The sequence below is a fragment of the Oncorhynchus mykiss genome, chromosome 21, assembly GCF_013265735.2.
Source record: "Oncorhynchus mykiss isolate Arlee chromosome 21, USDA_OmykA_1.1, whole genome shotgun sequence".
NCBI lineage: Eukaryota > Metazoa > Chordata > Actinopteri > Salmoniformes > Salmonidae > Oncorhynchus > Oncorhynchus mykiss.
Window position 1 is genome coordinate 13107300 of NC_048585.1, and position 15129 is coordinate 13122428.

General features: G+C 42.9%; 1 protein-coding gene across 16 annotated transcripts in view; it reads right to left on the reverse strand.

The window, feature by feature from the left end:
• LOC110500961 (neuron navigator 3) overlaps positions 1-15129 on the reverse strand; it is a 508233-nt gene that overhangs the window by 6632 nt on the left and 486472 nt on the right. For 9 of the 16 annotated variants that reach the window (XM_036956987.1, XM_036956988.1, XM_036956980.1 and 6 more), the window contains 13 exons: positions 14922-15043; positions 14680-14700; positions 13095-13118; positions 12423-12595; positions 11860-11949; positions 10431-10596; positions 9161-9344; positions 4968-5065; positions 4389-4484; positions 3989-4157; positions 2059-2294; positions 1717-1871; positions 1095-1166 (listed from right to left, as the gene is read on the reverse strand). In XM_036956987.1, coding sequence (XP_036812882.1) covers positions 1095-1166; positions 1717-1871; positions 2059-2294; positions 3989-4157; positions 4389-4484; positions 4968-5065; positions 9161-9344; positions 10431-10596; positions 11860-11949; positions 12423-12595; positions 13095-13118; positions 14680-14700; positions 14922-15043 — 1606 coding nt within the window. The remainder of the gene's footprint in view (positions 1-1094; positions 1167-1716; positions 1872-2058; positions 2295-3988; positions 4158-4388; positions 4485-4967; positions 5066-9160; positions 9345-10430; positions 10597-11859; positions 11950-12422; positions 12596-13094; positions 13119-14679; positions 14701-14921; positions 15044-15129) is intronic. The other 7 variants (XM_036956977.1, XM_036956978.1, XM_036956983.1 and 4 more) reach the window with 7 other exon arrangements.

Here is a 15129-nt window from a genome sequence, read left to right on the forward strand (position 1 = left end):
TATTTTTTATAGTCACCCTTTTAAAAAGAATACAGCACATCTTACTGTTGAAAAAGGCTCCAAGCCAAACTGGGACGAATATTCTCAGATTCTGATCCTACCTGTGTCCGATGTAAAACAGAACCAGCCACACTGTATCATATGTTTTGGGGCTGTCACAAACTGTCAGGTTTCTGGGAATTCATATTTAAATGTTTCTCTGATATATATGACACTGACACTATATATGAAATGTCTCCCCTTATAGCCCCTTTTGGAGTACGGCCCATAGGTGTCCCCCTGTCAAGAATCCAGTCGGACACTGTTGCTTATACAACTCTTTTAGCTAGACGGCTAATACTACATAACTGGAAGATGGCAGCTCCCCCATCTTATAAATATTGGGTGGGAGATGTGTTGTGCTCTCTGAAACTAGAAAACATTAAATACAATACGCGTGGGAACCCCAAACTGTTTTATGAGACTTGGGCTCCATTCCGGTCTTTAAACAGTCCATCCTCTGATGGCATTCATATTAACACAAAAATAAGTCTGTATTTCACCCCCCTGTGGGTTGATGGTTGATGTGCCTATTGATTCTTATTGAATGTGACCTGCCTTGTTCATCTGGCCCTGTCAGAGACTAAAATGTGAGTTTGTTTTGCTCTGTTTTTTAGATGTTTTATTTTGTTCACACTTACATAAAATTATTAGATATTTTTAAAGCATTGTAAACTTTATTTTTGGTCCAGTGGATGGTTGGGTGATTTCTCCCCCCCCCTATCCCTTGTCTGTTTACAGGAACAATGGTGAGGTGTGTGCCCTTTAACCTTGGTAGCCTGGTGTGTTTAACTTGTCCAAAGTACAGGTATCTTTAAAGCTATTCTTCTTTTTATTTTTTTTCTAGTTGAGTATATTATTTATATTGTTTTGTGTTGTCTTGTGTGTAAAATTGAATAAACAGAGTTTAAAAAAAAAAGAAAAATGACCCAAAATCATGTTAGTTAGCGAATCTGCTTGAATATGTCGTCTGTACAGGAAAAACAATATGTTAAAAGCAAAGAGCAAATGAAGCTTTTGAATCCTGGTTTGAGTGTTGGTGAAGGTACACATACCTGAAATTGTGGTGAAGCTCAAGGTTGGGAGAGGAAGACACTCCCTGGTTCATGGTTCCAATCACATAAGGGCTGCAGACAAGACAGAACAATCATACTGAGGACAGTGCAGTGACGTACCAGGGCCAGGCAATAAGGATATTTACCTTTCCTTTCACAACAGTGATTGTGCTTATCAGGGAACAGTAGGTAAACTATCTTGAATAGAATACAAATTGCATTATCTTGTAATGAGTAAAGCTAGAAATGGTTGTTGGTATAGAATCCCAGTGTTCACATTAACTCTAACTGTTGCATTTGAGTTAAACACAATAATCATCGTCACCCCCACCACCACCATCATCACCACCACCCCATCATCTTCATCACCACCATGACCATCTTGTAATGAGTAAAGTTAGAAATGGTTGTTGGTATAGAATCCCAGTGTTCACATTAACCCTAACTGTTGCATTTGAGTTAAACACAATCCTCATCACCATCATCATCCCCACCCCCATCATCATCATCATCATCACCACCACCCCCATCATCATCATCACCACCATCACCCCCATCATCATCACCACCACCATCCTATAGCGGCTAGACTTCCTTCCTGTGCCGGTGGAGCTATACTCACCATTTGTGGTACTTGTAGTTGAGGAATCCGTTGAAGATGTCGCTGAGTGAGCCGATGTGGTGGAGGTTGTCCAGTATTACCACGGTGGGCAGCTCCGTCTCACTCTCCTCAGTGTTGCACTGCTCTGCCAGGCTGGATAGGTACTGACGCAGGTCCTGCACAGAAACAACACACAGTGAGCTTAAAGATGTGGCCATTATTCAGAAAGTGAGTGTAACTTTGTCTTTGAAATAGGACCACTGTCCTTGATACAGTACAGTGCCAAACGAGGCGATTTATAGACAAATATGCCGACTCCTTAGCGACTAGTTCCTTAATACTATTGGCTGAGCGTTTTCTTACCTTGCTGGATTTCTGATCCACGTTGAAGCTAGCCAAGTTGCTCTCCGTGACCTTTCGACCAGACTTGGTGACAATGAACTCTGCCAGCTTGCTGGCCAGGAAGGACTTCCCGGTGCCGCTGGGGCCAGAGAGGATGATGCGGCGATGCTCCATGAGCAGGTTGAGGTATCTCTGGATGATGGGCTTGGGGATGAGGGTGTCAAATACCAGGCTGTCTATGCTGTTCTCCTTCACACCTGCAGGAGTATAGATGTGATTGTCTGATGATACTAGGTGCTAATCATACAGGATATTATCATGTTAACGGTATATAACAGTACCTCTCACAACCTGTGTTAGACTGAATACAATTCATGCCATTCTAAAACGAATGGAATGAATTGAGTTCATTCACTCAGGTAATAGCCCATAAAATATCATAATTAAATGCAGTGCGACTGTGCGATGGCTAATAAATGATGGTAACATAAAATAAATCATGAGAAATGGGAAGAGTTGATTATTGTTTATGGTGCAACTCTTTGGGACGTCAGGTGGCGTATGTGTCAAGCGTCTCAGAGTCGATTTAGGATCAGCAGAGTAACTATAATTCAGCTTTAATGACTGCAGAGTAACTATAATTCAGCTTCAATGACTGCAGAGTAACTATAATTCAGCTTCAATGACTGCAGAGTAACTATAATTCAGCTTCAATGACTGCAGAGTAACTATAATTCAGCTTTAATGACTGCAGAGTAACTATAATTCAGCTTCAATGACTGCAGAGTAACTATAATTCAGCTTCAATGACTGCAGAGTAACTATAATTCAGCTTTAATGACTGCAGAGTAACTATAATTCAGCTTTAATGACTGCAGAGTAACTATAATTCAGCTTTAATGACTGCAGAGTAACTATAATTCAGCTTCAATGACTGCAGAGTAACTATAAATCAGCTTTAATGACTGCAGAGTAACTATAATTCAGCTTTAATGACTGCAGAGTAACTATAAATCAGCTTTAATGACTGCAGAGTAACTATAATTCAGCTTTAATGACTGCAGAGTAACTATAATTCAGCTTTAATGACTGCAGAGTAACTATAATTCAGCTTTAATGACTGCAGAGTAACTATAATTCAGCTTCAATGACTGCAGAGTAACTATAATTCAGCTTCAATGACTGCAGAGTAACTATAATTCAGCTTTAATGACTGCAGAGTAACTATAATTCAGCTTTAATGACTGCAGAGTAACTATAATTCAGCTTCAATGACTGCAGAGTAACTATAATTCAGCTTCAATGACTGCAGAGTAACTATAATTCAGCTTCAATGACTGCAGAGTAACTATAATTGACTGTTGATGGGAGCTTGTGCTGCAGAGTGCTGCAATGGCACCTAGTTCAGGCCTGGCCCACTACATTTTCCTGCTGATGGCCACTGTTGTGACTATGGGAGAGAAGCGGCCATTACGACCACATAGCAGCCAGCATGCGAGTGAAATAAAGGAAGTGTTGTCTACTTTTTTTTTAGCTCTGGTGAATAAAAATGGAAGCCGATGTTAGTCCATTTAATTAAAACACCTCCTTTGCCCCTTCAGGAGCAGTACATTGACTGAAGTGTCCGAAGTGCTTTTCAAAGTGCATGAGAGTATTGTCATGTCAGGATTAAGAAGCTTTTTGGACATTCTATTTATGGGGTTCCATTTTGTCATGTTTGGAAATGTGCCATCCTATAGGTGTAGGTGGGTTGTTCCTGCTCAGGCCTCAAGACTCAAGGCCCTTCCTCTATATCTGTGCTATTTTGATTTAATAAACTTTATTATCCCACCAGAGGGGAATGTGTTTGGTCATGTCCTTAAAAGGATGTAGGATGTACAGTAATACATAAAACACACAACAATAGAAACAGTGAAATGCATCATGCCGTTAGTCTGGGCCATCCTAGTACCTTTGAGGTTGACGCTGATGACGTTGTTGTCCCCCACCAGGTAGCCACAGGGCAGCATTTCAGGCAGTTCAGAGGCGTGGGCCCGCACCACATCCCCCATCCTATAGCTGACTATACTGTCTGAGTTCAGACCCAGACTGGTCAGTGGGTCCACCCGGAACACGTACTCCTGGAGGGGAAATGGACAAATTGAATTCTAAGATAAAGACACATTCTATCTAATATCTCAGTGTTTATCCGTATGTTTCCACAGCAAAGAAATAGTCTGTCAATCATACAGATGAAGAACCATATATCATGAGCTTTTTCTGACACAAAAAAATGTAGTGCTTCATATTTGGTTTTTGGTCTGTCGGGTTCAGTCAGTGAGCAGGGGGAAGCAGGGGGAAGGAGGTTTTACCTTGAACAATCGTCTGATTACTCCATCTAGCACATCCCACTTGGTCTTTCCGCTCACGCCGATGGAACCAATGAGGTGCTCCTGGCTTTGCATACCCTGAGTGTACGATAGGGAATTAGAAAATGTAGCATGTCACAGACATGAATGAAAATAAGTGACAAAATTGTTATACTGAACAGTGACTTGGACTGAAATAGGTGCCAGTGTTTATTTTGGTTTCCGGTACTGTTTATATTAAGGTGCAGGAGCTCCTAAATTCTTTTGATATTATATTTTACAAGAGGAACAGAAAAACTAAGGTACTGGTACTCGGCTCCGGTGAGCTCCTGCCCAAGTCAAGCGCTGGTACCAAAGCATCTGATTATATGACAGCATACGATTCTCACATTGTTATTCTAGGCACCATATCTCATTAGCTTCCTTGGTCTTATTGGAGCCACTGTTGATTCTAGGCACCATATCTCATTAGCTACCTTGGTCTTATTGGAGCCACTGTTGATTCTAGGCACCATATCTCATTAGCTACCTTGGTCTTATTGGAGCCACTGTTGATTCTAGGCACCATATCTCATTAGCTACCTTGGTCTTATTGGAGCCACTGTTGATTGTGACCACAATGCGGACACTGCGCCCCTCTTTGCGTAGATTGCCCTCATAACCATCGTCCAGGAGAATATCTGTGGGCACAAACACAACTATCTATCAAGGGAAGAAACAATCTTGGGGAAAAACATCTCTGTAATGAAAGCGTCTGAAAAATAGAGAAGTAAAAACAAGAGCCTAAATTGAATATAGAGCGGTCCTTCTGCCTGTTTGAAATACACAGTTGTCAGGCTAAAAAAGTTACATTGCTAGGAGCTCCAGATATTAATTATAAACATTCTATTTTCCTCTCTCTCTGCTTTATTTACATTGAACTGGGGAGCAAGGGGAACTACTTTGTATTCGACTGGCTTGCTGGCACGCAGGCTCTGTGCAGGGGTGATAAGGGCCCTCTGCCACTCGTCTTCCCACGCACTGCTGCTCCCAACTCATCCCCCCATCAATTAAACAGCCCCAAAGTCCCGAGAGTGTTCTATTTTAATTACAGGACAGACAAGGAGACCAAAGGAGGACCGAACAGCACTCCACTCATCGACGAGGACAAGGCCGGATTCGGAGAAGAGGAGCATACAAGGTTTAATTAGTCTCTTACTCACTCACATACACACATACACACACACACACACACCTCTTCGAGGAGTTTTGTTCTGACGTCTGCTTTATTGATGCAGATGATATTTCAACTTGAGGAACTCTACTTGGACAAACGTGCTGTGGTGACTTACCTTCATCCAAAACAATTAGCACAATGTCTTCAAACTGGCTGAACAGCGTGTTGGGTAACAGTAACGATAGATCAACGCAGCGTGTTGGGTAACAGTAAAGATAGGACAAAGCAGCGTGTCGGGTAACAGTAAAGATAGGACAAAGCAGCGTGTTGGGTAACAGTAAAGATCGATTAACGCAGCGTGTTGGGTAACAGTAAAGATAGATCAACGCAGAGTGTTGGGTAACAGTAAAGATAGATCAACGCAGCGTGTTGGGTAACAGTAAAGATAGATCAACGCAGCGTGTTGGGTAACTGTAAAGACGTTAATACAGTGAGTGTGTTAAAGCTATTGGAGCCCCCATCCACAGAGAAGCAGTCTCAAACAATCCCCTGCGTGACACACTCCAGCTCAACTCCCTAAGAACAACTCCCTATCCTAAATGACTGGTCTCAAATGACAATGTAAACTGTTCTACTAAATCATCATCCAGGAGAATATAATGTAAACTGTTCTACTAAATCATCATCCAGGAGAATATAATGTAAACTGTTCTACTAAATCATCATCCAGGAGAATATAATGTAAACTGTTCTACTAAATCATCAGCCAGGAGAATATAATGTAAACTGTTCTACTAAATCATCAGCCAGGAGAATATAATGTAAACTGTTCTACTAAATCATCGGCCAGGAGAATATAATGTAAACTGTTCTACTAAACCATCATCCAGGAGAATATAATGTAAACTGTTCTACTAAACCATCATCCAGGAGAATATAATGTAAACTGTTCTACTAAATCATCAGCCAGGAGAATATAATGTAAACTGTTCTACTAAATCATCATCCAGGAGAATATAATGTAAACTGTTCTACTAAATCATCAGCCAGGAGAATATAATGTAAACTGTTCTACTAAATCATCATCCAGGAGAATATAATGTAAACTGTTCTACTAAATCATCAGCCAGGAGAATATAATGTAAACTGTTCTACTAAATCATCAGCCAGGAGAATATAATGTAAACTGTTCTACTAAATCACCATCCAGGAGAATATAATGTAAACTGTTCTACTAAATCATCATCCAGGAGAATATAATGTAAACTGTTCTACTAAATCATCAGCCAGGAGAATATAATGTAAACTGTTCTACTAAATCATCAGCCAGGAGAATATAATGTAAACTGTTCTACTAAATCATCATCCAGGAGAATATAATGTAAACTGTTCTACTAAATCATCATCCAGGAGAATATAATGTAAACTGTTCTACTAAATCCCCATCCAGGAGAATATAATGTAAACTGTTCTACTAAATCATCATCCAGGAGAATATAATGTAAACTGTTCTACTAAATCATCATCCAGGAGAATATAATGTAAACTGTTCTACTAAATCATCATCCAGGAGAATATAATGTAAACTGTTCTACTAAATCATCATCCAGGAGAATATCATGTAAACTGTTCTACTAAATCATCAGCCAGGAGAATATAATGTAAACTGTTCTACTAAATCATCAGCCAGGAGAATATAATGTAAACTGTTCTACTAAATCATCAGCCAGGAGAATATAATGTAAACTGTTCTACTAAATCATCAGCCAGGAGAATATAATGTAAACTGTTCTACTAAATCATCATCCAGGAGAATATAATGTAAACTGTTCTACTAAATCATCATCCAGGAGAATATAATGTAAACTGTTCTACTAAATCCCCATCCAGGAGAATATAATGTAAACTGTTCTACTAAATCCCCATCCAGGAGAATATAATGTAAACTGTTCTACTAAATCATCATCCAGGAGAATATAATGTAAACTGTTCTACTAAATCATCATCCAGGAGAATATAATGTAAACTGTTCTACTAAATCATCATCCAGGAGAATATAATGTAAACTGTTCTACTAAATCATCATCCAGGAGAATATAATGTAAACTGTTCTACTAAATCATCAGCCAGGAGAATATAATGTAAACTGTTCTACTAAATCATCATCCAGGAGAATATAATGTAAACTGTTCTACTAAATCATCATCCAGGAGAATATAATGTAAACTGTTCCACTAAATCATCATCCAGGAGAATATAATGTAAACTGTTCTACTAAATCATCAGCCAGGAGAATATAATGTAAACTGTTCTACTAAATCCCCATCCAGGAGAATATAATGTAAACTGTTCTACTAAACCATCATCCAGGAGAATATAATGTAAACTGTTCTACTAAATCATCATCCAGGAGAATATAATGTAAACTGTTCTACTAAATCACCATCCAGGAGAATATAATGTAAACTGTTCTACTAAATCATCATCCAGGAGAATATAATGTAAACTGTTCTACTAAATCATCAGCCAGGAGAATATAATGTAAACTGTTCTACTGAGTTGTAGAGTCACGGGGCTGTGGTGAATCACCTGACATGATGGTGTCTGTCATGTAGAGTCACGGGGCTGTGGTGAATCACCTGACATGATGGTGTCTGTCATGTTGTAGAGTCATGGGGCTGTGGTGGATCACCTGACATGATGGTGTCTGTCATGTAGAGTCATGGGGCTGTGGTGAATCACCTGACATGATGGTGTCTGTCATGTTGTAGAGTCACGGGGCTGTGGTGGATCACCTGACATGATGGTGTCTGTCATGTAGAGTCATGGGGCTGTGGTGAATCACCTGACATGATGGTGTCTGTCATGTTGTAGAGTCATGGGGCTGTGGTGGATCACCTGACATGATGGTTTCTGTCATGTTGTAGAGTCACAGGGCTGTGGTGTATCACCTGACATGATGGTGTCTGTCATGTTGTAGAGTCACAGGGCTGTGGTGGATCACCTGACATGATGGTGTCTGTCATGTAGAGTCACAGGGCTGTGGTGAATCACCTGACATGATGGTGTCTGTCATGTAGAGTCACAGGGCTGTGGTGAATCACCTGACATGATGGTGTCTGTCATGTAGAGTCACGGGGCTGTGGTGGATCACCTGACATGATGGTGTCTGTCATGTTGTAGAGTCACAGGGCTGTGGTGGATCACCTGACATGATGGTGTCTGTCATGTTGTAGAGTCACGGGGCTGTGGTGAATCACCTGACATGATGGTGTCTGTCATGTTGTAGAGTCACAGGGCTGTGGTGTATCACCTGACATGATGGTGTCTGTCATGTTGTAGAGTCAAGGGGCTGTGGTGAATCACCTGACATGATGGTGTCTGTCATGTAGAGTCACGGGGCTGTGGTGGATCACCTGACATGATGGTGTCTGTCATGTAGAGTCATGGGGCTGTGGTGGATCACCTGACATGATGGTGTCTGTCATGTAGAGTCATGGGGCTGTGGTGGATCACCTAACATGATGGTGTCTGTCATGTTGTAGAGTCACGGGGTTATGGTGGGTTACCACAGTTGATGTTGAGGTTGTTGACGGACAGGCTCAAAGCTGTGGCTCACCTGACATGATGGTGTCTGTGATATTGAGGTTGTTGAGGGACAGGCCCAGAGATTGGCGCGAGGAGGACGAGGATGTGCTGGAGGTCTCAGAGGGCGGCCGGCCCATCTTGGCTGGCGTGGCGGCTGGCGTGGTGCCTCCCGTCTTGAGCCGGTCATTTTCCGCTTTCAGCAGCTCGATCTCATTCTGCCCAATGACAGAGAATAAGCATCAGCAGGATACTCTAAATGACACGGTCGTTGTTTCCTGACAGATGCTTTTCTAAACCATAGAAACAGAATTACCAGAATGAACATTCCCATTCAAGTCAATGTTCTGTGATGGGTGGACCAGCAACCGTGTTGAGTGTCCTGTCTAGTAATTCATCTTTCTATGGTTATAACTCATCATGTAGGCCTATGCCACCTGTTGGGAGACAATGACGTCACCAGAAATGGACGCTTTTAGAGAGCAATCCAGAAACTGAGCCCAACCAGATGTAAAATAAAGTCATTCTACTGAGAGGTAAGCCAATTAGAAGAATATGGAAATGTCCTTGCATTCAGACTGCCCATAGTTATCACTGTGGATCAGTATTAGCGTCATTGTTGGCTGTGAGAGCCCCTTTAATCTCAACAGAGCTCTTTGTACTGGGCTTTTCACAAATCTAAATCCCAGATTAAGGGCCTGGGTAGATTATCTACACATCTGAGGAGAGAGCGCTGACTTCTCCAGTTGTTGCCATTTTGTCATGGGAGGTGGCATCAACGGCCAAGCCACTGTCCCTCCCGGTCTTTGTCACGAGATGCATTGTCATTGCTCTACCAGAAAGGTGATTGGGTGTATGGCACGGCCAGCCCCACTGACAGATAAACCTAATTAGTGGTCTGAGTGGTTACATTGTAAGTTGACCACGGTGCCATCGCGGCTTGTTGGCTTCCCCCTGAACCCCCTGACCACCCCAGTCACTCCTGGCATGGCATCAAAGAGCCAGAACAATCCCCAAACGCTGCTTTAGCTCCCTAACAGCACAGTGTCACGGCCCACTGGCCCCTGGGAAACAGGTCTCTCTGGGTGCAACCCAATAATGTCTCCTCATTATTTTTTATTTTTTTTAAAGCATAAACAATATACATACAGATAAAACAACAGATAAGAAATGGACTGGATTAGTGTTAAACAAACAACAATATAAGGCTATATGTACAATTAGTGATTTGATATATAAATCAGTGCTAATTCACATTGGTGGGTCCCCCATGGTTTGGGTTGTGCATTCGTTTAGCAGGCTACCTGGTTCCTCACCTGCATACGGTTCATGGCCTCTCGGATCTGGTCCAGGTGGTGGGCCGAGCTAAGAGCCTCCAGGCGGATGTCTGTCAGCTTCAGTTCCTTCTCCCTCAGCTCGTTCTTCAGCTGCAGGATGATCTCCGCCTCCGCCTCCGTGCACTCACACAGCCTGAAAGGGGTCACACAGGGGTCACAGGGCTAGAAATACTACAAACAGGGGTAGTTACACATACAGGCTAGAAATACTACAAACAGGAGTAGTTACACATACAGGCTAGAAATACTACAAACAGGGATAGTTACACATTCAGGGCTAGAAATACTACAAACAGGAGTAGTTACACATTCAGGGCTAGAAATACTACAAACAGGAGTAGTTACACATTCAGGGCTAGAAATACTACAAACAGGAGTAGTTACACATACAGGCTAGAAATACTACAAACAGGGATAGTTACACATACAGGCTAGAAATACTACAAACAGGGATAGTTACACATACAGGCTAGAAATACTACAAACAGGGATAGTTACACATACAGTACAGTACAGGCATGGGGAGCGTCCACCGAGGGAACCTCAACCCCCGAGGGAGAGAACTCGGCTGAACAGTCAAACCAAAGAGGATCCATTGGAGTCAGTAGGAAACCGTTATGGCAGACATACTTAGAAAACACACAAACACATAGGTGGTACGGGGTCACACAGGGATCAGGTGAGCATTGGGGATGAGTGAATCCTCCATCATAGGAATTGTCCATCTGGCATGCCAAGCAAAGACAAAGATGGTGTCTGTCTACAGTTCCAGTGTTGCTACTACTGCTACCATGTAAGTCATTCACTACTATCAAACTCTGCAGGTCACAGCTGAGTTTACGATCTGAAATGGGGAAATTGACTTCAAAACCCACACCATGAGCATCACCCTCCGCGGCTAGGAAAGCCTGTCAGGGACCCTCCAAAGAAGTGAGGGCAAACCAACTAGCCAGCTGGCCCACACACAGCAGATGTGAATGAAACTAGCATGCTTCTGGCAAATGCATGGCCAGCCGAGGATATTAGCAAGATGGAGGAGCCTTCTGTACATGGCCAATTCACCAGCAGTATCAGTAAGCACGGAAATATAATATAATCTCCCATGACTGCTACAAGTGATTTTAATATTTGTGTACGCGGCTCACATTCTGGTGCATTATAGTTTTTGCGTCGTGGCCTGATTGGGGCCCTTTGTGAGAGAAAGGTTACGTCCCAAAGAGCACCCTATTCCCTACATAGTGCACTACGTTTGACCAGAGCCCTATGGGTCCTAGAGTGTACAATATAGGGACTAACGTGCCATTTGGGAGCCACCCAAAGATAAAAGCAGGCTGAGTTAAGATGATGAAAGCACTTCACACCCCCAACAGCGTGCCAGCCACACACTGCCTGTTACCGAGATCTGTGCTTGTAGACCACATGACCGTTTAGCCTTCTCTTTGACATCCAAATGGGGAGGGGCTTGCTATCACAAACGCACTTGTTACTGGACAGATAGACATATGGAATGGAGAAACAAGGTGAACAAGAAGAGACATACAAAAAAGACTGGGTGAATTCAGAAGAAAAACAACATTTGTGCCAAGACATGGACGCTGAAGTATGTGTTGTATGTAGATTGGGATGTAGCCTGTGTGTAATAATAATAATGAGGTGGGTGATTATATTTGTCCTGTTTCACACGTACAAGTGTGTATTCATACATGTGTTAATGAGAAATGTGTTTTTTGCATATCCCAACTCCCCCTGAGACATCCTCGGGGGGTAGGGTCACATCCAGGGTCAGCCATTATCAACAGTGACCCTGGGGCAATTAGGGTTAAGTGCCTTGCACAAGGGACAATAGACAGATTCTTCACCTTGTCGGCTCGCGGATTTGAACTAGCGAACTTTCGATTACTGGCCCAACGCTCTAACCGCTAGGCTATCTGCCATGTGTGTATATTACAGTATACTCACTCTGTGGTAGAGGCTGAGGAGAGTAGTGTTGGGAAGCTGTCCTGTCTGTTAGCATGCTGTAGCTTTGGCGAGGACGGCAGCGATGAGTCCGTCATCTCTTCGATGTCGTCGTGGGGAGACTGAGGCTTGTTGCCCTTCTTCTTACTGAAGGCCTGCTTGAACGAGCTCCGCAACTGCAAGAGAAACACCAAAACGTCAACATCGCCCATCTCTCCAACTGAACGGTGATAATTTCCTGTCGGGTCAGTGCTGTTCTTAGGAAACAGTCACCATCAGAGAGAGGGAACGCAAGGCAACTCAACCAAGGGCAAGAGAGGGATCCAATCAAGGGCGACTGTATGGAGGAGGAATGAGGAATGCAGGGAGGAGCCAGACTGTATGGAGGAGGAATGAGGAATGCAGGGGAGGAGCCAGACTGGAGGAATGAGGAATGCAGGGAGGAGCCAGACTGTATGGAGGAGGAATGAGGAATGCAGGGGAGGAGCCAGACTTTTTAAGGTCCTGGAACTAGAAACAAACAGGCAGTCAAAATGGAGGAAGAGGAGAGGGGGGCTGTTTCCATGCCAACAGTTGTAGAAGGGGAAAACGTTGAAGAACTGAGGAGGAAAGGAGAGGAGGAAGAGGAGGAGGTCACCACAGCATACGGACAGTAGACGCCTCATTACAACTAACCTGTGCTGGGATGGAATCAGCCACCTGAGGATAGAACAATCACTACTGTTACCACAAGAACACGCCGCTCCACTGACCCACACATCATCACTACTGTATTACCGCTAGGGCCACCATTATCTTTAAAGGGGCAATCTGAGATTGGTACATTCATTTTTTTACTTTCAAATTAATGATATATATATATAGATTTTTGAAGAATATAGCTTAATGAGCTTTGTTCAACTGTCATACCCCAAAATACCTCCCATGCCACTTTAAAACTCCATTTAACTGGCAACTAGTTCCTGAGGAACTAGTTTGCATTGTGGCACTCAGAGCTGAGCTGCCTCATATCTCTCCCTTGTTTGGAGGAGGAGTCCTAGCACAATCACATCATTTTCAGTGTGACTGCAGCCTTTCCCCCCCCCATGTCAAAGAACATCTGGAGCCACAATGGAGCCGGCAGAAGGAGACATTTTGTTTCCTGTACAAGTTGAAGAATGGATCCAGGGAGGGGAAACTGCACTTGATGTTTGTGTGTGTGTGTGTGTGTGTGTGTGTGTGTGTGCGCCCATGTCCCGCTGCCTGCTGTTAGTGATGCCCTCTTCAGCCAGATCACAGGCACTTCATTAACCTCTGAGCCACACACTCCCAGTGTTTCAGGCCACAGTGGCACAGAGGCAGATTTTATATGCAAATTAATATGAATAGCTGCATAAATAAGCAGCAGATTTTTGTTTATGAGTGTGGGTTGAGCTTTTCTCTGGCTCAGAGTCTGGGAAGGATTGGGAAAGAGAATTGAGCAGTTGTAATGATGCTGGTCGTACTCCTTGACGAACATCTAGCCGTTCATCATGGTCTGTTTCCCAGAAGAGATAGTATGGAGGTCAGATTGTATACTCCTCAAGTGGGGTTGTCTTCTGTACTGAATCTTATTATAAGAATGTATGAGTAATTATTGAATGTAATGAAGAATTATTCAGAGGGTCCTCGCAAAATAGTAGTCATTACCCAGCAGGAAACTGTAATACCGGCAGAAAAACACAGGGTAGAGGGAGGATTTACAAAAACGGGGATTTTGAATGAATGCGTTTCTCAAATAGGGTGTGTAATATTTTCTCCATGGGAGGCAGAAGTGTAACTGCACACAGAAGGAGAGGGGAAAGAAGCCTAATATTACAAGGAGAGATGGACTGTACGCTTAATCAAGTGGTACACTGACTGGGGGACTTCAGGCAACAAAGTGGGACAGCACTGATTCATTCTTAAATAAGTATCTGTCCTTTTCGGGTATATGGACCACATTAGGCACTATTTGAAATAGTGAATTAAGCCTTTATTTGGTGTTATTAACACATTTTATTAGGCTTTTATTTAGTGTTTTCTTCTTTACACATGAATGAGTACAGGAAACACTGAATGAAGGACTAACGACTGGCTAATACTATAGAATAAAGGTCCTATTTATCTACTTATATACACAATTATACACTTAGGAAATTAGTGCCCATTATGTGATCCTTGTACAAAAGTGTTACCCTTCTTTATCTCAAAGTCATTCACTCTGTCATAGACATGCGAGGATGGGGGGTTTCATATTCACCTTGTTGCCTCTCTCTTTTCCCTGGCAGAGGGTTAGGGTTAGGGAGAGCGTGAGAAAAAGGAGTGGAATTACAAGTCACAGTTATGACAATGTATGACTTCTCAGTAGAAAGGAGTGTGAGACTGGCATGGTTTAGATGGTTCAGAGGTTAGAGTGAAGTGCACTGCATGGAGACGTCTATACGAGCCAAGAAACCCTCCTCCTCTCCTTCTCCCGTGGGATTTCTTCACTCACTAACTTACCCAGCTCTTCTTCTTCTTCTTCTTGTCCTCTAGGTCTTTGGCGCTGCCCAGGGACGAGTGACTGGCTGCACTGTTGATGCTGGACATGCTCTCCGACGAGTGTTGCCGCCTAATCCGCAGGTCTGGAAGCACAAGACAACCCGCTTTTTTAGTACCTACCCAGTCTAACTCCCAAGCGCCAGGTGTTTGAGATCAACTTTCAAAGAGG